Raw genomic sequence first — 25895 nt, 5'->3', positions numbered from 1 at the left:
TAAGCCACCCCGTCTATGGTACTTTGTAATGACAGCCCTAGCAAATTAATACACTAGGTAACTATTTAAGATTCCTAGGTAAGTCCATTTTCCACTCCTCTTCTCTGAAAAAATTTCACTTGCTCAAAAGAAGACACGAGACCTTTAAGAGCTTCCTCATCAGAGGCCCTTGGTACTAGAGAAGCTTATTGCTATGAGAGCAAAGTAAAAATGCTTGAACACAGGTCATTCTCTGGAGAGTGTATAAACAGGCAATCTCAGAACTAGGCTTCAGTCTGCGGTGTCTCCCGATCATTCTCACTCGGGCCTCACAAAACTCAGACGTTTGGGGCAGCTGAGACACGAAACTTAAAACACGCGCTACCTGATTTAGTCATCCATCAGTGTTCCTTTTACTGTTCACTCTTGTCCCCCACGTGTTAGCAGCAACCCCCAAACTGGGCAAAGTCTTAGGAAACCTCGCGGTATGTGCGCTTTCCTCTTACAGGGCCACGGAGGGTGAACGCTCATAAAGCAGACGGAAGGGAAACGCCACCATCAGCCCAAGCCACGTGCCAGCTTCTTGGGCTCTGCCTCCAAGGAGGAGACTAGGAAGAGCTGACATCCGGAGACAGGAGAAAGGAGGCCAGCAAGGCATGTGCCTGCCGAGTCGTATCTCATATCGAAAACATCACCTCGATGCCCAACTGAAAGTAATTCCCAGTCAAACGCCATCACATCACCCTGTTTTAATTATCTGCATGGCATGGATTGCCTTCTGAGATCTCTCTTATTTATTCATTTAATTATTTTCTGAATTCCCCCCATCACACCCTGAGGGCAGGAGCCTATCAGCTTACTCACTGCTGTATCCCCAGACACAGCACAGAGCTTACACACAGTAGGTGCTCACTGGGTAGCACTTGAATCAATAAAAGAAGCTAGAGCACCGTGACGTTCCTTGTCCTGAAATGAAGATTCCCATCATTTCAAGAGAAGGAAGTGTCAACGCATTAAACCAGTCAACCAAGGCTCTCAAGTTCGTTTGCTGTGTGAAGAAGAGGTGGTGGCACAGGCAGAATTCCGCAAAGGCAGGACCACATTCTCATTATTATTGAGTGACACAAATTTACTGATGACCTTTCCTGCACGTTTACATCATGAATTGGTTCTCTACAAAATGAACCACTGATTGATTCCCCGTCCCTCTCCCTCTTGTGAAACATCTGTCTCTTGGTTTAATCAGGAAGCCCCGTGGGACTCTCCTATTTATCAAGAAAATAAATAGGCTCCTCCTTCTAACTAATAACAGACAAACGGCACCGAGGCACATTTATATATGCCAAGAAAACTTTGTCTAAGCAATTAGGATCTATGATCTTATTCCATGCCTCTAGCCCATTTTTCAGGAAATAACGAACAAAATAAATCAGCTGCACTCCAATCTAATTGTAACATAAGACATAGAACTTAATGGCCTGTAACTGGAAAATTATTGTGGAGCAAGGTAGGTTAATCCAGCATGTCGGTCACTCTGTAATGCCCAAACCCCTCCCTCGCTCCTCCTCTGTAATCTCTCTTGCTAACACAGGTGACACAGTGAAAAATCTCATAAATGCTCTTCTCCCCAGAGGGGCTTGCAGAAAACACCAATATCCTCAGATATCTTAAGATCATACTCTGAACACCACTCGGTGAAAACAGAAGAGAGGGGTTTCTGCTGGAAATGATAACTCTTATCTCCTTCTTTCCACTGCTTCTCCTTTCTAGAACTAAAAAGCCAGTTCACTCTCAGAAATAAATCATCCAAATAGCAATTGATTTCAACATTTCTCTGTTACGTCTTGCCTGGTGAGTATTGGTATTTAGAAGGATGATCCCAGGGAATCGTAAGATCTTTAGTCATCTATGACTTAATTATGTTCAGAATGTCTAATTTACCAAGGCAGTCAATGTTCTAGGAAGGCCTTTTTTAATCTGATGTATTTTGGAAAGGTTTCTAGATGGTCTGAACCAAAGTCAGGAACTCAAGTTAACCATGAATCAACCAGAAAATCAGAGTAGCTGCTGTACCTAGTCCACCTAGACATTACTGCTGGAAGAGGCTTGTGCTTGTTCACACAGTGCTCTGCACTGGGTACACACGAGTAAGATAGGGAGCGAGGAAGAGAGAGCAAGGAGGAGATCCATCTTCCCAATAGCTTCCTTTTACAGAAAGCCCAGAACACAGCTCTGCACCAAGGCCACGCTCCCTCCTGAGCGCCTGACCAGCCCCATCTCCAAGATCATGTCCGTGAGTATGGGATGTGGTACAAGAGGACAGTGCACACCTACCGTGAAGACCACCTTCAGGTTGTTGAGCATCTCAATCTCCTTTGGGAAGCCCCTGCTGCCCCATCGCACCAGGTAGTTCTCGCTGTGGGAAGAGGGGTGGCAACCCATTACTGCTAGGGGTCTCAATATTCATAAGGTAAAAATATTCACCAAGCCTCTGCTATGAGCCCAACACCAAGTTGGCAACTGGGGACATGGGAGTGTCTGAGACAGGCTCTCCATGTCTGTCCCTCCCTCCAGGAGATCACAGTCCCGTCAGGGAGACAGACGTTAGACAGGCAGGGGTAAGGAATTACTAACACTTGGTACTCACAACCTCTTTCCCTCCGCCATCTAGTAAGCAAATTCTAACCCAGCTATCTAATATTTTTGAAGAGCAGCAGCATTCTCTGTAGAGGTGATAAAGAGTGGCAGAAGTGAGAGGGAAAGGATTTTTGTACGTTTTGCTGGGCATTAAGAATGTATTTGTCCTTCCCACCCTATTCCCCTTTCAAGATTGAGTAAAGATCTGCATTATTTTAAATTATCCATTAGATGTCGGACCGTTTCCTTGAAGGAATGTCACACTGTGTTGGACCATAGAGGGCCTTAGCCATTATCTGAGATACACTTAAGTAATGATTTAAATGCAGTCGTGGCAACTATTTATATGCAATCATGCTACAAAAAAAAAGTTCAGGATGTTGTGACAATGTATTATCAGAAGAACCATGCCTAGGCTGGGTGGTTAGGGAAGTCTTTGCTGAGGATGTGACATGTAAATAAAGTTGGTCAGGAAAAAGAGAGTGGGAAAGGGAAATGTTTCAGGCAAAGCAAACGTGTGCAAAGGCCCTGAGACAGGACGGAGTTTGATGCACCTAAAAGACAGATCCAAGGGGAAAATGGTAAGAGAAAAATTAGAAAGATGGGCCAGCCCATGTAGGCTTTACAGGCCATTCAAGGATTCTGACTTGATCCTGATAGTAATGAGAACCCACTGACAGGTTTTATGAAGGGCAGTCACACAGTTCTGACATCTGATCATTCATCAATACACATCTTCTAGCAATCATACACACAACCCTGTGTGGTTCATACTAGTCAGTCTAGCTGCATCGACAAGATCAGGAAACCTAGCATTCTTTAACTTAGGAGAAGCTTGGTAGAGTTTGCTGAGTTGAGTCATTCAGTTTTCCATGCCATCCAGGAGCATATAGTTGCTTCTAAATAAATGCCCGTTATCTTGAATCAGGATACAAACAAAATAAAACTCAAAAACCAAGTCAGCCCAAAAAAGGCATAATAAGAGAATTCAGCAAAGTGCCTTCTTTTTAGAGGTTTGTTCTCTCTGATGCCTTGTTTTTTTCTCTCCACTCACCCCTAGAAGACTATTAAGAGCAGTCTGAGCAAGGTTCAAGGGGGAAATAGAACTTACAACAAAAAGAAAACTGTCCCAGATTAACCAATGGTTAAAATTTAATCAAGTTAAATGTACTTTTTTTTTTTTAGTAAGATCTAAAATTTTTAGTGGAATTTTCAGCAAAATAACCAAGAAGTCTCCAAGGCTCCATCCCCCCCCCCAAATTGTTTTAATTATTTTCCATTGGTTATTTCTGGACTGTCATAGTGAAATACCTGGGTATTTCCCAGGACCTTTAATCACATGTGGCATGTCCAGTAGAGAACTAGCCTGCTAGGTCTAAACTCTAGGCACCAGCAATTTTCTTCTAGGGGAAAGAGAATCATAAATCAGAAACGCAATTAGAGGGCTGAGCTGGCCCCATCCATCTTTGCCCAGGAAGACCTGGGTGGTAAATCTGAAGGCCTACTGGCACCCAGACAGGTAAGACCTCTTCCACATGACACCCTCCTCAGGGGAAGAGGGAGAACCATTCCAACTCTTTCTTGAGCTCCTTTTGGAAATTAGCCTTGCCACTGGCCTGATGCCTGAACTGCTTTCTTTTTCATACTACCAAAATTTATCTTAACTTTCCCAAACCAAATCTCTGCAGGCTCCATTGGAATCGGACCATCGTACATCCCAATACTGAAAGGTTGGTCCCAGCCAAATTCTCTCCAGCTCACATCTGGGCCACACTGAGGATGCCCTAACTTGCCTGTGGCTCACTGTATGCACACGCTGGCTAGGGAAGGCAGGAATGGAGAAATTTGGTTTCTTAGGGAGAGAACAGCTACCCAGAGTCAGACCGACTTGGGGGAGTGCTTCCACGTTCCCCTGCCCCTTTCCTGTATCATGCCTCTTCTCTTCTTTCTTTGTTTTCTACTTTTTTTTTATCCTTGGGGCGGGGGAGGGAGCAGGGTTCTGCCCCTTTGTCCCCTTCCTCCTCAGCCCTCACTCTCCCGAGGGCTTCCCTGTGTCTCTGGCACTCTCAGAGGCATCACTCAGGCATGCCCCATCGAGCGCATCATTCGGTGTGGCGCATCGGGGAACACAGCTGCCACCTCACTGATCCACTGCCTCCCTCCACAGGGCTGGTTCAGGCCATCCATCACTTAGATGAGCCAGCAGGCCAGGCACCCTTGTCAATTCAGCCATGAGGAATCTTTGTGTTTTCTGAGAGGCAGGGAGTGCTTTTGGGATCTTTGTCACAGGTGCCTTGGAGCAGCTGACAGGGAACAGCAAGGGGCCTATGACACGCAGACCATCTCAAAGTGGGTTCTAAGGGAGCAGGTACACTTGTTCACAGTGTCTGCTGAGGCCTAGCCAGATGAGCTGGGCTCATTCTTTAAATTAGGGATTTAAGTTTGCTATAAAGAATAGCTTTCCACCGCAACAGTGCTAAGACCCTGGTGAGAACCACTGAGGATATTTGATACAACTCTTTCCTTGGTGACAGACTAAAACTGGAAACTAGCTTATCTTCGGAGTCAGATGGACTTGGGTGAACAGCTCAGTTCCGCCATTTATAAATATATGTGCCTTTGAGCAAGTCACCTGACCTCTCTGAGCCTCATTTTCTCACCCAAATCACAGGGAGTAATGATGATTATGTGAGATCATATACAGACCTCAGTTCCGTCTTCTTAGATGGACAGCCCCTCTATGTTTACTAAATGTCTCCATGAGAGCCATTATTTTCTAAAGTGAATTTTATAATTCAGTAGGAACTATATGTTATCTCCTTTAATCATCAACACAACCAAGGTAAGAAGATATCATTTTCTCCATAGAAGCAGAAGGATCATGCTCCAGCTCCACTGTACTGCGTTAACTGGGATCTCAAATACAGGACCACGTGTTGGCTCAGAACCCCACTGGAGGGGACAGGCAGTGGTCACCTGGGAGGAAGGATGGACTGAGCCATAAGCAGACGACAGGGCTGGTGGTGGGGGCCAGAAGTACATCAAAGTCTTTCCTCTGGAGATTCCCAAACGTGTTTTCCCTTCTTCGAGCTGAGGTACCTGGAAGTTCCCTTACTTTTTCCATTTCCAAGAACAATTAATTAAGGTAGTAACAATGATAACCACTGCCACTTGGAGCACCATGTGCCAGGCCCTGTGCTTCCTGTGCTTTTACTTATTAAAGTCTAACTAAAAGAAATGACCCCGTGAGGTTGACATCTACATTTTGCAAATGGGAAACTCAGGCTTAAGAAAGATTAACAACGTGCCCAAGGTTAAGAAAGAGTAAATGGTGGGGGCACGATGTGAACCCACACAGATTCCAGAGCCCACACTCTTAGCCTGCTACTGCCATTGAGGACAGGGCGTTTTCACTATTCATTTCTTAACTCTCCTTTTAAAATAGGTATTTTTATTCTATTCAGTGCTACCTGTCTGAATCTTGTTATTTCTGGTTGTTTTCCAGTAATCAAAGAACTGTTTACAAAACCCTACGGTGTAACCATAACCCTACTCTGGGGAAAAAAAAAAGTGGTGAAAGTAACATTTCCACCTGACTCCCACACCCTAAAAGAAGTTATTTCCACATTCTCAGCTAGACTGTTTCTCTACTGGGTGGGAATTTCTCCACAAGTGATGGCGGAAGGAAAAGGCACTCTGAGCTCTGCCAACTCCAACCTCCCGAATACAGAGAAGTCAGGCAATGTTGAACACTTACCTTATGACCATTTGCTTGTTGGGGTCATAGAGGGACATGAAAAGCTCAGCGTCTTCCCCAATTCTGCACACAAAGTTTCTCACAAAGACATAGAGGCTGTGGGTAGGGGATGAGGAGATCCGGGAATACATTCCATAATCAGGCTGATCTTTTGACTGAGAGGTGGAAGGAAAAGGGAGGAAAATGGAGAAAATTAGCCCAGCACCACTTAGAACAACAGAAAGATGGCCCTGAATATTAAGAATCATGTAAGTTTCAAGCCTAAAGATTTCAGCATTATATCCAGGCCTTCCACCAAAAGTTCCTGTTGTCTGAACCAAGTCACTTTGACTCTCTTGGCCTTGATCCTGGGAAATATCACAAATGACCCAGACTTCCACATAAAGTTTAGTGTCATAAAAAGCACAAACTATAAAAGAAAAAAAATGCTTAAACAGACTTTATCAAAACTGAAAATTTTGCTTTTTGAAAGACACATTTAAGAAACTGAAAGTCCAGGTACACACCGGGAGAAAATTTATTTGCAAAACATGTATCTGATACAGAATTTGTATCCAGAATATACAAAGAATTCTTACAACTCAATGTCAAGAAAATCAACCCAATGAAAATGGGCAAGGTATCTGAACAGACACTTCACAAAAAAAAGATACAAATGGTAAATTAGGCCAGAAAGCACATGAAGAGATGCTCAAAATCACTAGTCATTCAGGGACATTCAAAACAACAGTGAGATACCACTACACAACCACTAGAATGGCTAAAGTTAAAAGACTGACAATATCAAGTGCTAACAAGAATGTAGAGGAACTGGCACTCCCATAGATTGCTGATGGGAATGCAAAATTGTACAGGCCTTTTGGGAAATAGTATGTTGGTACCTGAAAAAGTTAAATATGTACTTATCATATGCTCCAACGATTATTATCCAGAAAGAATAAAATCATATGCCCACACAAAGATTTACATGAAAATGTTCATAGTGTTATTAGTTATAATAGCCCTGAATTAGAAACAACCCACATATTCAACAACTGATCAATGATATATACCATTGGCAACTGGTCAATGGTATAGCAACTCAGCAATGAAAAGGAAAAAACATTAATACATACAACAACACGAACTTCAAAAATAGCATGCTGAGTAAAAGAAGTCAAACACAAAAACCATATGGGACTTCCCTGGTGGTGCAGCAGTTAAGAATCACCTGCCAATGCAGGGGATGCAGGTTCAAGCCCTGGTCCAGGAATAACCCACATGCCACAGAGCAACTAAGCCCGTGCACCACAACTACTGAGCCCACGTGTCACAACTACTGAAGCCCACGCACCTAGAGCCCGTGCTCCACAACAAGAGAAGCCACCGCAATGGGAAGCCCGCACACCCCATCGAAGAATAGCCCCCACTCGCCGGAAATAGAGAAAGCCCACATGCAGCAACGAAGACCCAATACAGCGAAAAATAAAAAATATATATTAAATAAATAAATAAATTTATAAAAAAAGACATGATTCCATTTTTATTAAATTCTAGAAAAGACAAAATATAGTCACAAAAGGGGTTGCCTGGGGCTTGGGACTGGGGAAGGGGGTTGACTGCAAAGGAACTCAAAGAAACTTTTAGGATCATGGAGCTATTCTATACCTTGATTGCGGTAGAGTCTGCCCAACACTATGTATTAATAAGATCCATTAGACTGTAATTTTAAATGAATTAATTTTATTGTATGAAAATTATATCTCAGTAGAGCTAAAAATAAAGTTGCTTTCAAACAATACACAGTGGATAAAATACTTTTTAAAAATATAAATCAGATTATGTTAACCTTGTAAAGATTGTTTCCTTGGAATCTTTTATTGGCTTCTTACCACAGCTGGAATAATATTTTAGCTCTTCCCTATGACCGTTAGGTCCTATGAGAACTGGCTCCTGCTACCTACCTCTCCAAAGCATTGCCTTCACTCTTCCACTGTTCATTATGGCCCATCCATACTGACCTTCCTACTCCTTGAACATTCAAAACTCAGTCCTATCTCGGGGCCTTTGCACTTGCTGATCCCCCTGCACTGAACATCTTGTCCCCAGATCTTCCCAGGCCTGCTGCCTTCACATTATACAAGTGTCATCTCAGATGTCCCTCCTGGGAGGGGCCTTTCCTGATGGTACCTTTTAAAATAGCTCCTGATTCACTCCGATTCACATAACACTAATTGATTGCCTTTTAGAAACTTATCGCCATCTGGAATTATTTACATTTTTAACATTTCTTCTTTTTTCCTCTCTGGAATATAAAAGGTCCGTGAGAACAGGAAACTTGCCTGGCATTAAACCACCTGGGGGCTGGTTGTGGAATGAATCAAGATCCAAGTACAAAAACACAATAGGGGCTTCCCCGGTGGCACAGTGGTTGAGAGTCCGCCTGCCGATGCAGGGGACACGGGTTCGTGCCCCGGTCCGGGAAGATCCCACATGCCGCGGAGCGGCTGGGCCCGTGAGCCATGGCCACTGGACCTGTGCGTCCAGAGCCTGTGCTCCGCAACAGGACAGGCCACAGCAGTGAGAGGCCCGCGTACCCAAAAAAAAAAAAAAAAAAACACAATAAAATGCATGTGGTTACTGATGATCTCAGGTCATAGGACAGATGTCCCTTTGAATAATATACAGTCTGGTTAATGAGCTTATTATTTTAAGCTTATGACGTGCTAAAGCCTGCTTCGCTTGGCCAAGCCTAGTTCACAAAGCTCACCATCTCTTCCTTGATACGCTCTGTGATTTTATCAGTCGCTTCTTCGTGTGCATGGAACAAGCTGATGACACTGGTATTATCAGGGTCCAAGATATTTCCATCTTCATCTCTGACAATCAGATCAAGCTCAAGGATTCTGAAAAGCAAAAATGTGAGATGATAAATCAAGGGAGGTTGAAGCCTGTAGAATGTTGGTGAGAAGTTTCTACCAGAAAGCTCACCTGATTTCTAAGGATCATAGGCTCCCATAGCACAGCTCTATACAGACAGCCTTGCACACAGCTGGGAGTCACACTGATATAGCTCAGCCTTTCTGGGAGGTACTGTGGTAGTGTGTACTAAGAAAATTTTAATGTGTATTTCCTGTGATACTGAACTTAGAAAAACAATGAACAAGGATGTGTGTTGCATCAGCAAAGTGTTGAAAAAAACTAAAATGTCAGTCAAAGGGGGAATGACAAACTGTCATCTGTAATGGAATTCTATGTAGTTGGGTTTTAAAAATATGATATAGTTTTGATATGTTTAATGATATGTATTAGTGAAGAAAAAAATCAAGCATGGAAAGATGCATACAGTGTGTTTTAAGTAAAAAACAAGCAAACAAAGAAACCAAGGCAGGTATGTTACCTGGGTGCATGTACAGAGAGAAAGATATGGACAAAATGCACCAAACTACCAACCTGCGTGCCTGTGAGGAGAGGCAGGGCACTGGGACTAGGAGGGGTGGAGGGGCCAAGGGAGAATTTTGCCTTATCTCTATTTAATGTTTATATAACATAACATAATATAGTATGATATATAATACATATGCAGAGAAGGTATTCATGCATCGCTTATTCAATGGTACCTTGAAAATAGTCGTTGGGGGAGAAATCTCACATATATCCATTGTTACCCACAGTGTGCTCTTTAGCTCTGTGACTTCCAGGTCACAAGATTTTCCCTGTTTGGTATTGATTTGTTTCAACTGCATCTGCCATTCTGATTGGCATCAATGATACTAGTAACAGCAAAATAGTCACACAGCACTTGCGATAAGCGGTACCTTAAATTCTTCACACATATTAAGGCATTTAACTCTTGTAACAACGCTGTGAGGGAAGTACTATTAATACCTGCATTTTACAGATGAAGAAAAGACTGAGGATAATTTACTCCAGGTCACATAGCTAGTAAAAAGTAATATGGCATCCTAGTCTGCACTCTTAACCTTTATGGTATACTTTCAAGATAGGAGGCTCTTAGAGGCAGCACTGGGTTTGTGGACAGGGGTTATGTTTGCACAGGTCCTAACCTGAAGCTGCTTTTGCATCTGATGTTGACATGGAGGACCTCAGTTGTCCATACAAAGAGGGGAGGGGGCGGTGGGCTGATGGAGACTCTGAGAGGAACAACGGTGGTCCTGCTTAGGCACCACTACCGCCAAGCACCAGACAGGGTCAGGGCAGCAAGGACAGATGAAGGAGACTACGTTTTCATCTCTTATTTGTCAACTGGATTAAGAGGCACATCTCTCATGTCATCCAAATGCAAACAGAAGGGAGCCAAAGTTCACCCATTTGTCCACATTCATTAGGAAATTAACTTCCAACTAGATATGACTCATAATGTTGCACAGCCATGCTGCTGAACGGGCAATGCTAAGGGGGAAGAAATGTATTCAACTAATGCTGAGCAGAGGCTCTCACAACCTGGGAAAAGACGAAGCACAGCCAATACGTAATTTAATGCCGACATCTCTCTAGCTCCTTTCTCTTCGAAATTTATCAAAGTGGATTCGGTTCTAAAATGTATGAATAAAACATTCTCCCGGGTCCAGCTGTCTTGAGATTTGAAGGAATCATTTGAGGGTTCCTCACTCCTTGGATACCAAAGAGCTTGTCCATTACCAGTTTCATTTGAAACTTGGAAGCTTTAGTAGACAAGGGGCAGGATTGATGGGATTCCCATGACCCAAGATCAGGAGAGGCTTCTTCCCAATAGGACAGCAAACCATTCATTTTGGAGAACTGAGCATTTTGACAGTTTCTCCTTAGAAGGTAGCCCCACTGCTCTCTCTGTTCAAGAAAGTGATAAAATGAACCCAAGACGAGGGCAGGGGAGGAAGTCCTCACTGTATGCCTTTTTCAAAAAAATAAAAATTTTTAAGGTGAAGAAAACAGAAATGGCTTTTTCTGTGGCTCCCCATCGCTCTCTGGACAAATCTGAACTTTTCCACCTGGTACTCATGCCCTCGAGATTCCAGCCCCTGTCTACCTTCCTCTCCATATTCATGCTCATCTCTCAGCTCCTCTCAACTTCTCTCTCTCTCTTTCTCTAAATTTCTTCACCTAATAATTCCTGCCAGTGTTGTGTGATGCAGGTCAGGTGTCACACCCTGCCCTGTCTCCTCCCACCCTCTTGTTCACGCTTCCTCCTCTCATGAAACCCGTGACTTCTTACTCAACTGTCTGCTTACTTCTCTTTCTCTTACTAATCCTCATAGTCCACAGGAGGCAGTAGAATGCAGTGGTTAAGTGCTTGAACTCTGGAGCCAAGCTACCTGGTTCAAATTCCAGTGCATCTTGGGCAAAATGACCTAATCAGCCTGTGAGCCTCCATTTCCTCATCTAAGAAATAGGGATGATAATAGTACCTGCCTCACAGAGTTGTTGCGAGACTTAACCGAGTTAATGCATGGAAAGTGCTTAAAACTGTACCTGGCAGACAGTAAGCACTCAGAAAGTTATTATTAGTTCTCTTTGCTTGCCTTTTGTTGTTGTTGTTGCATAGAGAGGCTGTATTTTGTAAATGTCTGTGTCTTGAGGGCCTCTCGGGTGCTCGACAAAAGTTTGATGGCTGAAGGAAGGAATGGAATTTCTGGGGGAAGAAGGAGGCTGATTCTGACCAGTCCTCCAAGACTCAGAGTCCTGCTTCCCTGACTCTCACAGCCTGAGGCTGATGGTCCTCATGCTGTTCCTGACACTCTGACCTGAAATCTGGCCTTCTGGTTTTCAGGAAGCTGCCTATCCCATATCAGAGCTCTGAACCCCCAAGACACCAGGCCTATATTAATTTAAGGTGCACAAATCTCTCTCACTTCCAGCTGAAGTCATCAGGGAAGTGAAGCAAGAAACAAGGGGCCCCTTAGCTCAGGGTCTCTGTCTCCGAGGATGTCTCTCACTTCCCCAAAGGCAACTGACTGAAACTGAAAGCACGGTGCTGATCCAGGCGATGCTGTAGAGGGAGGCTGATTTAGGGAGGATCCTCTTTCTCCTTTCACCACCATTCACCTACTGCATGCAGATCCTATGCCCAGCACATAGAAATGAATCTGCCTTAGAGGAGCTACCAAAACAGCATGGGAGACAGGCCAGTAAGGAGGTAATTACTGGTCAGGGTGCTAAGGGCCTGCAAGAGTGCCTAACCCAGCCAGGGTGGGTGGAGGAAAATCAGGGAAGGCTTCCTAAGAGTGGTGACCATTTTTTCCATCCTTGGTCCTTATTGTCAGAAGCCCCCATGAGGAAACATCTGAAGGTCACAGACGCCATTACTGCGAAGCAGCAAAACGTCCTCAATTCCCACGTCCCAGCTGCAACCATGCTTAGCTAAAGATATCACTGTACCAATGGCAGCAACAGCTGCAGAGCAAACCCTTCCTGTCACTTTGGGATGATGAGCAGGATAAGCAGATTTGGACTCGCCTGCCAGCTGCCAGCAGGGGAACCAGCAGAGGGATCGTGCTCCTGGGATGGGAATCAGCCATAAGTTGGACCCATTGGCTTTCCTCTTTGGATCATCTTCCTAGTGCGTGTGACAAAGGCAAGGAAGCCTGGCTGCTGGGAAAATTTCTTTTTTTATTCCCACTTAATAGGCTCTTTCCATTTCCCACTCAGGCCCTATGTTCCAGGCTTCTGATCCACTTTGCAGTCTTCTGAACATGCTATGTTTTCTCATGCACTCTCAGCCTCCCTTTTTTTAAAAACCTACTTAACACTTCTTTATCTTTCAAAATTTAACTGTGGTCACCTCCTCCAGGAAGCTTTGGAAAGTGCTTAAAACTGTACCTGGAAGTACAGGAAGCTTTCCTTGACTTCCTCCAGGAAGTCTTTCCTTGACTTCCTTCTCCAAATTGAATTAAGAATGCTCTTGCCTCCTAAGCCATCAAAGTTACAATACATATCAATAGTTTACTTGTAGCTCACTCTTAACTGGACTGTGGTCCCTTAGTGTACAGGAACTTTTATTTCTGTGGCCTCAAAAACCCTAGCAGGAAATCAGGCCAATCATAAGCGCTTAATACATGTTTGTTGCTGGGATGAATAAACAAGTAAGTAGGATGTTTGGAGAGCACTCACATAATCAGGACGGGGAGGGCCTTTACAGTTCGCAAATGTTATCCAACTAGTATATAATGGTGAGGCCCAGGGGCTCTAGAGTCAGATTGCCTGGTCTAAATTCTGGTTCTGCCATTTACTAGCTATGTGACTTTGGACCTGTTAGTTAACCTCTTTAAGAGCCTCAGCTTCTTCATCTGAAAAAATGAGGATACTAAAACTGCATGCCTCATAGAGTTGTTATAAAAATTAATAGTAGTGCAGTGGTTAAGAATCCACCTGCCAGTACAGGTGACACGGGTTTGAGTGCTGGTACGGGAAGATCTCACATGCCGCGGAGCAACTAAGCCCGTGCACCACAACTACTGAGCCGGCGCTCTAGAGCCCGCGAGTCACAGCTACTGAGACCCGTGCGCCTGGAGCCTGTGCTCCACAATAAGAGAAGCCACCGCAATGAGAAGCCTGCACACCGCGACAAACCACAACTAGAGAAAGCCACGCACAGCAACAAAGACCCAACACAGCCAAAAAATAAATAAAAATTAAAAAAAAAAATAAGACAATGGATGTGAAACACAAAGCTAAAGACTGGTGCATGATAAGCTTGGATTAGGTGTTAGTGTTAGTTATAATGTTATTTTCATTACTATTATTATTAGTGCATTGTCCTGCCTCAAAAAATTGTTTCACACTCTTCTTAACTTCACAGCATTCAAACTAACCAATTTCTGCTTCTTTCCCTTTGAGGAAATGCTTTTGTAACTGTGCATATGAGTTAGCTGATGGCATGTGGCTTAGATTAATGTAGGACGAGGAAGGGACATTAAGTCTCACATTGGGATTTAAGAGAGAGCTTTGTAAATGCAGGAATAAAATGACAACTAAGCCGAAAGTGAACCAGCATGACTGTGCTCCCCAGCCCCTTGGAAGTAGGTTAAATGAGTGTCCTGAATCTCTAGCCGGCTAATAACCACTGGACAAGCAAGCCTCTCTCCGCTTGCATGTCCCTGGGTCCCACGAGGGTGATAGCAAAGGCACACAAGCACGGTCGTTGGTAACAGCCTTCTCCCAAAGAGAAAGGGGCAAACTCGCATCTAAAAATGAAACCTAGCTTCTCATAGGGAGAAAGGGAAGAAGTGGGGTGGGTGGGGAAAGAAAACATCTTTTTGGAGGAAAGAGACGTTACTTGTTGCCATAGTCAATTCTGGACGTGACTTTCTGCTTCAGTTCCTTCAGCTCGTCCTTGGGCAAAGTTCCTGAGAGGAGCTGTGACCGCCAGTCCATCAGGTCGTACATCATGGACTGCACCTGTTGGAACCGCTCCTTTCTGCTGGCCTAGGAGTAGAAACAGGAAACAATCGCAGTCACCTGCACCGAAGGTCTTGGGCCTCCATCTGGCAAACTGGGCCAAAGGCAAGCATGCATGTTCAGGGGCCATGGCTCGAGTGCCTCTCTTGGCCCCTACCCAGCTGTGAAGGGATTGGGTGGTGGTCTGAGTCATTGACATGTTTCCTCCCCCAGGGCCACAGGGGTTTCTCAAAAGCAAAAGTAATAATCCCAATCACTTCCTGGTTTAAAAAAAGAGGGGTTATTTCTGACTCTTATCCAAGAAGTTACATGTTGAATAGGAATGCCAAGAACATCTGCTGCAATGCAGGTCTCAGAGGCCAGGCCCTTTAAGGCTGAGAACCAGGGCCACTGCTCTGGTGCAGAAGGCCTGTTTCTAGGGCAGTGTTCCCCCAAGTGTAACATGCATACAACCCAAGGGACATGAGATGGTTTTGGTGGTACAAAGACACGTATTAGGGACCCATATGGTGATTCTCCTCTAGTCTCTTCCCATCCTTCTGTTTAAGGGCAAGAGAAAGTTGCAGTTTCATGGCAACATGACTTTAACCCCTCTCTCACATTTGTTAATTTCTTTTTTTTTTTTTTTTAACAAAAAGAGAGAGAAGTTCTTTGGCTCCGAGCTTTTGACAGGTACTACTCGATGACATTGTTTTGTTTTCGTGTATTTATCTGAATAATGTTCTAACTGTGCCAAGAGCTTTTGACTGTGCATTTGGGAAGCACGTGTGAAGTGATAAAGGTATATATACCTATCGGGTCTTTCTCCCCAGTTTCTGGCACAGAGCTCTTAAAATGCTTGGAATTTTCTAAGTGATAGATGTGTCTTTTCTTATTCACAACGAGCCTGTTTTGACCAGACCTGAGTCTGTGCTAATGAGATGAGTCCTAGAGAGCTTCAAGAATGGGGGCTGGCTGTCAGAGGAACCAACCATGTGGTTAGAGGGTTGGAACTTCCAGCTCCAACCCCCAACCTCCAGGGAGGTTAGAAGGGTTGGAACTTGATTCAATCATTTAATCATGCCTATGTAATGAAATGCGGATAAAAACTCTTGAACAACGAGGTTCTAGTAGCTTCCCAGAAGGTAAACATATTGATGTGCTGGGAGGGTGGCACGCCTTCCCTGGGGAAGGCATGGAAACTCTGTGCCCATCGCTACCCCAGTACCTTCCTCTGTGTCTCTCTTCCATTGGCTGTTCCTGAGTTGTATCCTTTATAATAAAACTGTAAAAGTAGTACTTTCCTGAGTTTTATGAGTTGTTCTAAGGACACACGGAACCTGAGGTGAGGTTGGAGGGGTGTTGTGGGAGTCCCCAAATTTGTACCAAGTTGGACAGATGTGTGGGGAGCCTGGGACCTGGGACTTGCAACTGGCATCTGAAGAGAGGGCAGTCGTGTAGAACTGAGCCCTTAAACTCTGGGGAGTCAGTGTTAGAACTGAATTGAATTGAATTATAGGGCATCCAGTTGGTGTTGGAGAGTTGGAGGATTGTTGGAATGACACAGCATGTTGTAAAGTTCCTTATGTAAGTCATTTAAGTTTACTAAAAAGGGAGACAACTTAGGTTTTAAGTAAATACTTCATGGGTGGTATGCAGATATGGTAAGAATCATGAAACTGGAGGTTTAAGGATCACTTTACTAGGGTAAAGGGCACGATGGACTTGCAATTCAAAGATTTCTTAAGGAAAATGCCAAGCTTCCACGACGCCTGTGTATGTGATGTGTAAAAGGGGTGGTAGAAATAAATAATAAATCACTTTAGCCTCAAGTCTGCTGTTTGCCCCCTAAACTGTCCTAACAACCTTTGGGAAACTTATAGAATGGTAACTGAATATGCCTATTACCATATATGATGAAATATCCACATGGGAGTCAACATTTATGACCATAAAATGTGACTCCACAAACAGAGCGTGTGCAACAGCAGGTGTACACGATGCTGTAACAAATATGCAGTAAGCCTTGGTTGACATTTTCACTCTCAGTTTAATGGTTTTCTTAGCTGCTCACTTTCATTAGTTTTAGAAACATCAAAGGAGGATTTTAAATTAGATTTACTTCAATACAGGGAAAACGCGTATAAAACACGCTCTTTGTTTTCCAGGGTCAAAGCTCCCTCATAGATCTGAGGACAACAGTCATTAGTTAAATATACGAGAACAGTATTTCTCAACGTGTTATTGGCAGACCACTAAATCAAAATCTCTAAGTTTATTAAAATGCAGAGCCCCATTGAAGGAAGCTGTATTTTTAATAGCTCTCGAGGTGATTCTTAAGCATACTCAAGTTTGATGACTTTTTCAGTAGTTTAAAAAAAAACAGAAGGATCACACCAGATGCCCATTCACTATGGCTCTGTCACTAGCTCGCTGTATGGCTTTGAGAAAGTCACCTAACTTCTCTGGGCCTTGATAGCCTCATACTGTTTGCTATACTATGTCAAGGCTAAGTTCCATATCTGAACCAAGCCAAAAACTGCAAGAAGCTTCTATCCCAGGGAGCAGGGTTTTGAGTCTTACCACGTAGAGCTGTTTCCAGATGCTGCCCCATTCCCAAAGTGTCGTTGTCACTTCTTGTGCCAGAGGAATTTCTGCAGGAATAATGTTCTCGATATTTCTATTTACGGTGGGAGAGAAAATGGTGTGAAATTGAGACCCAGGTGCTAACAAGATAAGATGCTGGCAAATTTGCATTAAGCTACAGCTGCTGAGAGGGGCCTTCCTGGCAGGAGACTAAACCGCCTCTAATGTCTACACCAATTACATTATGCAGATGCAAGGGACTTCCTTTTTAATGTCCTCCTTCATTGGGTGGGCCCTCCAAGCTCATTATTCAGGAGTAATCTACTTTAATTCAGTTCAAAGGCAGCTGCCAGTGAAAAGTGTGATTCTCCAGGTTTACTAATACCCCCTCAGAATCAGATGTGAACACGAATCAATCTGCATTGGGTCTCCCATCCAGTGAGGGAAAGAAGATAAACACAGCACAAGGAAGGCGGATCGGCTGAGCATCCTTCACATCTGCCCAGTCAGGTTTTCAGAGCAGACAGGACAGCGACATCCACGAGCCACTGGAGGGTCTAGTGTGGGGAAGGAGGGCAAATACCTTTTTTTCTCCACTGTCACTTCTTTGATGTGGATAAAGGATTTAGGAAAAATGCCCTGTTGGGGATAAGATAAGACAAGGTGAGATAGCATGACCTGTCCCTACAGAAAAAAACTGACCCCAGGTCTTCATGATTTTTCCAAAAGCTGCTAGCTGGTAAAAACCTCAAACTTTACAGGAATAATCTCAGTCCAAGAGAACAAGTGGTAGGTGCCAAATCTACTCTTTCAGGTCTGGTTCCTCTCCAGTTCTTTATCAGTTGTTCAGGATCCCACAGTAGCCCTCGATTCCAAAGGATGCTCCAACCCCATTGCGGACACTCACCCTATCAGATGGGCAAGGCTGGAGTGCCTGAAAGACTCACTCTAAGGGAGAATAGCGTTCTGCCTCTCGCCTCTCCTGCCCGGGACAGCAGCCACCCTTCACAGTCAGGAAAGGTCAGGTCCTGAGGCAACAGTGTCCCTGGTTGCATATGGGTTGCTTTGATTTGAGATCTCTTTCTCTCTGGATTTATTTTATTGTTCATGATGGAGGAAGGAAAAAGCATCTATTATTTCCTTGCTCTATAAGCTTAGCTCCGTTAAGAGAAGTTGATCAACTACTTGGAAATTCCTTCATAAATTCAGCCAGCGTGTACACTGGGGACATCCGGTCACTGCGCTAGACACTGTGAGATGTAGAGAGATGAGCAAAGCAGGCGCTTGCTCCCATGGAGATGGCGGTGTGCTGTGGGGCTGGGGCAGGGGAACTCCCTGAGGGCGGAGACTGGACCTGTCCCTTCTGAGTCATGTTGCACACATAGGTGAGGAAATGATGAATGCCCCAAGCAATGCTAAAGAGAGGCAGTAGGAGATAAATTTCAGATAAAAAATGCACAATTCCACAGGACTCGAAAAATCATATGTGACTGGCATATTAGGAAAAGTTTCAGGGAGAAGAGAGCTCTGGAGGTTGACCTTAAAGAATGAGTGAAAGGGGAAGGCACTGAGGCACAGCGAGGAAATCACAGGACACAAGGAGGGAGGAATGGAATCAGTCTGCAGAGGAGCAACAGTGGGAGATGAGTGCCCAGGGGGCTGGCAGGGTCATGTACAGACATCCAATATTGTCCCAAATAAAAACAAATTGACCTCACCTGCAACATTTTGTGCTTTAGAAGGTATCCCCTATACCAGTCTGCAAAGAGAAAACAAAGAAACAGGTTTTTCATCTACTCGTACAAGTTCCTTGCTGGGTTTTGTTGTTGCTGTTTGTTTTTCACTGGCAAAGAAACTATTGAGAAGTGCTCAGGTACAGATCAAAGCCCTAGGATTCAACAGTTTCTTGAATTAGTTGCCAACATCTCCAAAAAGCATCCACAAATACAGGGATTTCACATAAAAATGCAAATTTCATCCTTCTTTTGAAAGAACAGGAGGCCCAGAGATGGTGGCCAGTGCTCCCGCATGGTTGCAGTTGGCTAGTGGTGAGAAGCAGCTGGTCCCATCAGACAAAGCAGGCGCCTCCAACTCACCAGCCTCTACCTAGCCCCTCACTTATTTCCATTAACTGCCTGGGTCCTTCCTGTGTTCATATGCATGTTTTCAACCTCTGCCTTAGGGACAAAGAAAGGCTGAGAATGTCTGAGGGAGTTTGGCGAACATCCTAAAATAATGGCCGCAGGGCTAACAGCAGCAAATTGTGTCTAAAATGTGACTTGCAGAAGTTAGTCATTACAAAACAGATAAGTTCAGGGATGGGTAAAATGACAGGAATTTTAAGAGATTCTTCCCTTTGCAGGAATATCAAAAATGACTCAATTAATAGAGATCCAAATTATACACAGTTCTCGGACAAAATGAACCTCAGTATAGCAAGTATTGATGACTATAATGAGCCTACTGGCCTTTGAAATGATTCAAGCACAGCCAAGTAGTGGCATTTGTCATCTCTGTAAATAAAAAGCGTCTGTCAGGCGCCTCATTAGCAAACCCTCATTACTGGGCTGACAGATTGTTGTCGAAATATGTTCTCAACAGACATACGTGCAAGCTCCAAAACAAACAACTTAAAATGCAAAGTCACCCCTCCCAGTCATGAGCCAGCTTGAGGCTCAGGTCATAAAGAAAGTTCTAAAGCAACAGGGGCCCAAAGTGGTTCCTATTCTGAAAGACAGAAGGGTAGAGGAAGGAGAGAAGGAGAAAAGGAAGGAGAGAGAAAGGAAGGAATGGAGGCTGGAGAGAAAGAATCTCAGGTTTGGAATAAAAAAACGTTCTAAGCACTCTTCATATATGAAGCCTTTTAATCTTCATAACAACCACATGAGGTGGGAAATTCAATTATCCCATTTTACAGAAGAGTGGCCCACCTGAGGCACAGAGAAATTGAGTAACTTGACCACAGTTACACAGCTAGTAAGTAACAGTGCCAGGATCTGAACGTAAACAGCCATCATACTGTGCTTCCTGTCTAATAGAAGAAGGAGCATGGTATTTGCCTAATATTTCCATCCTCCCAACATCTGAATCCCCAAAACTACAACCCCACTAAGTACTTCCAGTGGTGGAAAACTTTCTACTTCATGAAGAACATATTCTATTTTCACACTCCTCTAATAATTTTCCCTATTAACTATCTGTAATAATTAACTGTGAACAATAATGCTTATATTATATTAATTATAGTGCTTGCTGTGTGCCAGGAACTCTGGTAAAGTTTTTTGTTTTGTTTTTTTCAAATTATAAATTAATCTTCACAATGATTCTATAAAGTAGGTACTATTATTGCCTCAATTCTGCAAATGAAAATAGAGAGGCACAGAGAGATTAAGCAACTTGCTCATGGTCACACAGCTAGTGAGTAATGCAGTTAAGACCTAAACCCAAGCATCTGACTCTGGAGGTGACACTCTAGTACTGCACTAGAACAACCTCCTTTATTTGCAGTTCTTTCCCATTCAACAAACAAGATATGAGAGCATCTCTGTAACATTACTAGCTACCATTAATTGATCAGGGGATCTTAATGCACACGAAGCTATATGCTAAGTGTTGTACATGTATTCTCTCATTCAGTGCTCATATCCATACTGTGAGCTAAGTAATATTCCCATTCTGTAGATGAAGAAATTGAGATTCAAGTCAGTTGAGGTACTGGGCCAAATCACATGCCAGGGTTCAAGGGCAAGTCTGTGTGGCTTCAAAGCCAGCCCTCAAAGCTGTTCCACCACATTGTCCCCCATGCGATGAGCACAAATACAGATAACGTTCTCTTAAAGCACAGAGACAGTTAAGGGTTTCTTGGCTGCAGTGACCTGAATCCACCTTATTGGCCAAGGCCACCAAAATCCACCAGATAGTAGGAAAACAACCAAGGGACCACTAGTATGCCCACATCTGGCTCTCCACGACAGGGGCTCCATCTGGGACCCTTGAATTCCAGTGACATTGCCCTCTCTCACCCTTGAGAATCAGTGACTTGCCACCCCTTGTCGGTATCCTGATTTGCAAAACTTCAACTCACTCCTGAGCAAGAAATCGACTGACGCTTACCGCCTACCGTCAGCATATACATTCTGGCTCCCAGATTTAAGTTCAACAAACACTGACTGTGCACCTACTGTGTACATGACATTGGGCTAGGTGCTCTCAGAAATAGATCCCCAGTGATCCTTGACGAGACAGGCTTACCACCATCTCCACTTGCTGGATGATGAGAAAGCATCCACTGCATCAGAGCTGTCCTTAGGACTTTTTCTGATATCCCCAACCCTGCCGAATCACTGATCTCCATGACCCCTGATGTCCACTCCCTAGTCTGGTCACTGGCCAGTTATATCTGCCTGTACTCTAAGACCTGACTGGGCAGATAACAATAGTTGGCACACATAGCAAAATCCATGATCAAAACCAGGCTCAGGGTAACACAGCATTTACCACACCCCAGGACGCATCCCCTGGCTTAATGCCCTTTCAGTTAAGTAATAGAAAAGGCTTTTTTTGTCTAACCCTATCCATGAAAACTTTATAAACAGAAAACTCACAAAGTGCATCCTGGGGAATATGAGGAAAGGAAATTTTTTTTTACCATTCTTATGGAAAATGATAAACTCCAACGGTCCTCCTTTCCCACATTCCAAATATCAAAATGAAATGTACCTAAATTCTCTAATCACCCAGGAGTTGCGTGGGGAGGGGAAAAAGGAGGAGAGGTTAAAAGCATCCCAGAACATCAAACAAGAATCCACATCCTAGAAATCCAGTCCTCTCTCTGCCCTCTCCGGGCAACGTGATCTTTGGTCATGTCACTTAAGCCTCAGTGTTTTCACCTGTCAAATAAGGACAATAACAGCTACCATACACGGCTGTTGCACAAACTATTGTTTAAACAGAATTATGAAGGTGAACACATCTGGTAAAGGTACAAAACCTTAGACTGGAAGAAGACATACCAATTTCAGGATGAGTGTTACCTGAAGAATGAACAAAAAGACAAGAATGCAGTAGGAGAGGGGTAAACAGGGGATCTCGGTTGCACCTAAAATGTTTATTTCTTTAAAAATATATGTATGAACTAAACAAGGAAAAATGTTAATATCTATTTGAGTGGTGTGTGCCTGGGTGTATTTCACTTTCCTATTTGATTGAAATATCTAATAACATTAAGAAGAATGTAACAGAAGCCAGTATCAATCAGTGGTTAAGGGTATGAGCTCTGGAATCAAAGTCTGGATTTGAATGAAGATCTGCACTTCTGCATGATCTTAGACAAGTTAGTGCACTTCTCTAAGCCTTAGTTTCCTTATTTGTAAAATGTGAACAATAATAGGGCCCGTCTCATAGGCTTAAATTAGATAAGCAATTCAGAGTTTGTACAGTGCCTGGCATATGGTAAGTGTTAAAAAAATTACTAAATACCATATGTCAGTTAAAAATCCATAATCATCATCATCATCATTAACCAGAGAAACTTAGGCATATTTTCTATTTTATTTCCAGAACCTACAGAATTTGAATATTGTTTTTTGTTTTTGTGGTACGTAGGCCTCTCACTGCTGTGGCCTCTCCCGTTGTGGAGCACAGGCTCCGGATGCGCAGGCTCAGCGGCCATGGCTCACGGGCCTAGCCGCACCACGGCATGTGGGATCTTCCCGGACCGGGTCACGAACCCGTGTTGCCTGCATCGGCAGGCGGACTGTCAACCACTGCGCCACCAGGGAAGCCCTGTTTTTTGTTTTTTTGTGGGGTTTTTTTTGTGTGTGTGTGAAGTCATTTCAACATATTCCCATAACAACAAAGTAAATGAAACATTCTTCAAATTCAACATAATGGAAGTTTACTGACGTTTTAGCCTCACCCACAAGCAAAAGGGAAGAAAAACTTCACTTACCAACTCCCTACAATGAAACAGCCTTACTTAAGAAAATGGAGTCCCTTTCATACCAACCTGTTTCTAGAGCAGATCTAAACAAAGGACCATCTCCCTGCAAAGTGGCACTTTAAAAAAATATCCTCTTAAGTGCACATAATGTCCCCCACCCACCACCCCACCGTGCCCTAAAAGCAAAGGACTCAGATGGGTCAGGATCACTCTCGGTGGAGTTGTCAGTAGAGAAGAGGTGGCATGGCTCTGGGTGTACCCCACTCAGCAAGTGGGAGATTCGGAACTCTTCACGCAGAGCTCTTTGCAGCTGAACCAAGGTGGAGGTGATTCACACGTGCCAGCTTAGAAGGAATTCCAGATGTTTTTAAGTGAGAAGCACAAGTCTCAGAATGGTATGTACAGTATAGTCCCATTTTTTAGAAAACAATGACAATAAAAGCTATGCCTTACCTTAAGGAGGTTAAGCTATGTCAACTTCCTCCCTCATCCCCTCCCCTTGTTCCATTTTACTGGTAAATGAAATTCAAAAGCACCTTGGAAACCACTGTCTAGAAATCACATTCTCTTCACCACTAAGAGTGGGCCCCCATGACCCGGGCAAGTATGCGTATCAGTAGATGGAATGGAACCTTCGCTGTTGTTCTGGAAAGGAAGAGTCAGGTAGCAAATAACTGAGAGTGGAGCAGACATTCCCTCTGAAGGGCTCATAAGGAAGAGTCTAAGTAACCTGGGATACCCCCAAGGAACATCCCCTCACCGCTGTCCAAGTAATCAGGAGATGGGAGTTGGTCTTCGGAGGTAGCTGCTGTTGCCTTAGGAGTGCATGGTAGAGCTCTCTCACCCCCAGACCAAATCCAAGCGCGAAGGGTGCAGTCCAGAAGACTCACTCAGAGATATAGCGGGCATCTGGCATCTTGTTCCCCAGCTACATGGCTATTCGTGCAGGGGACTGGCTGATCTTTTGGCTTATTTGATCAGGAAGTCAAAGAATCAGAGAGAGAGCACCCCAAGCTCCCTCTACCCCCAGCCTTGTTTAAGCTAGGAAAAGGGAAGGAGGAGAGGAGCATTAAACTGCATATGGAATTGAAGCCTTCTTTTGAGATGTTGTTAAATATCTGGAAAGATGTCAACCAAATATAACTGAAGGAAGGGACTGGGGAAAAACAACACTCCTTTTTCACATTTATTCCCCCATGAGGAGTTCTGACTACTTAATAAACACATGTGTTTTCCACATCTAAAATCAGGAAGCAGAATGTTTATGCTGCCTCTGGGTAAGAGAGGCAGTCTGAGAGATGTAATATGGACAAAGAAATAGGCATTAGGATGTCTATTAGGAAAGCTTAGCAATGGGCACCCTTCTGAATTGTTTGAGTTTTTATCGCAATAAAATATTATCTAAAAGGAAATACTAAAACCATTAGAGCTCTAGTGAAAGGAAATTCATTCATGCCTAAGGTTTCAGCTCAGATTTTTGTTTTCCCCATTCATCTGGCTGAGTAAGTTTAGTGCATAGGCAAAGAAGGGCTAGCCTCACCCACTCCAGGCAATCAGAGGGTCACCTTCTGTGTTCCCTGGGCGATGTGGCTAAGATAGATACATACCTGCCAGTCTCAGTGTAGCTCTGTTTAATGGGGGAAAGAGATGGAATTCAACACAGAGCGCCTAGGAGCCAGGCATGAGGCTAAACAGCTTCTCTACTTCTCTCATTTTATCCTCATAATACACCCAGAAGCAAGGTGATGATAATACATTTTTGCAGGTGAGAAAACTGAGGCTTACTTCCCTAAGATTACTAAGCTAGTGGGTAAGTGGAGCAGAGGATAACTTTCTGATTCAAAAGCCCATGCTTTTTCTACTTCTTTTCTTTCTCTTTCTTCTTTCTTTCTTTTCTTCCTTCCTCCCTTCCTTCCTCTCTTCCTTCCTTCCTTCCTTCTTTTCTTTTCTCTTTGTGGAGGAGAGGGGAGAGTTTAAAATTACTGAAAAACACAAAATAAAAATATTCACATTCCTACCACCAAGAATTAATCCTTGCTGATATCTGGAGAAATGTGCTTTGAATCTTCAAGACTGTATCTATTCTATTCCATTCCCCTCTCCACTTCTCAATTGTATTCGTTTTTTTGGTGGGGTGGGGGGTGGGGGGTTACATTTTACAGTTTTCAAACAATGACATTCTTTTTGGTAGTCGTAACTACCATGACTTTTAATACTAATTTTGACAAATCAATTCACTTGGACTCAATGTTTGCCAGTATTTCCTCTTATCACAGCTTTTCAATTCCTATATTTTAACATTTTGATTCATCTCTCAATTGGCTGGATTTTATTTTTTGAGTAGGTTTCTGCAAGACGGTGATATAAGCACACCCATATTTTTTCTACTATGTCATTTTGACTAATTTTTGACTAACACTATGGTTTTCACTTTTTTATATCTGCAGAGGAACTGTTTTTCAACTGGAATCATAAGCAGAACTCCCCGCATGCAAAAAAGATAAGACCAGGCCTGATCTCAGAGCCCTTAGCCATCTAAGGCCCTCACGGACTCTTAGGATCCTATAAATTCCAGTTTGAAAACTCTATATGGGTATGAGTGCATGCATGATAAATCCTAATAATTTTCATACCAATTCC

General features: G+C 43.6%; 1 protein-coding gene across 1 annotated transcript in view; it reads right to left on the bottom strand.

Annotated features, from left to right (window-relative positions):
• Positions 1–25895, bottom strand: part of DOCK2 (dedicator of cytokinesis 2) — a gene marked incomplete at its 5' end in the record, with an annotated part of 407839 nt that overhangs the window by 357586 nt on the left and 24358 nt on the right. The window contains 7 exons of the mRNA XM_082650723.1: positions 2314–2395; positions 6374–6528; positions 9123–9258; positions 14628–14776; positions 17312–17408; positions 17898–17953; positions 19033–19073. Coding sequence (XP_082506849.1) covers positions 2314–2395; positions 6374–6528; positions 9123–9258; positions 14628–14776; positions 17312–17408; positions 17898–17953; positions 19033–19073 — 716 coding nt within the window. The remainder of the gene's footprint in view (positions 1–2313; positions 2396–6373; positions 6529–9122; positions 9259–14627; positions 14777–17311; positions 17409–17897; positions 17954–19032; positions 19074–25895) is intronic.

This window comes from Grampus griseus (genome assembly GCF_964374135.1).
Source record: "Grampus griseus genome assembly, chromosome: 3".
NCBI lineage: Eukaryota > Metazoa > Chordata > Mammalia > Artiodactyla > Delphinidae > Grampus > Grampus griseus.
This window is presented reverse-complemented; position numbering and strand designations above follow the sequence as displayed.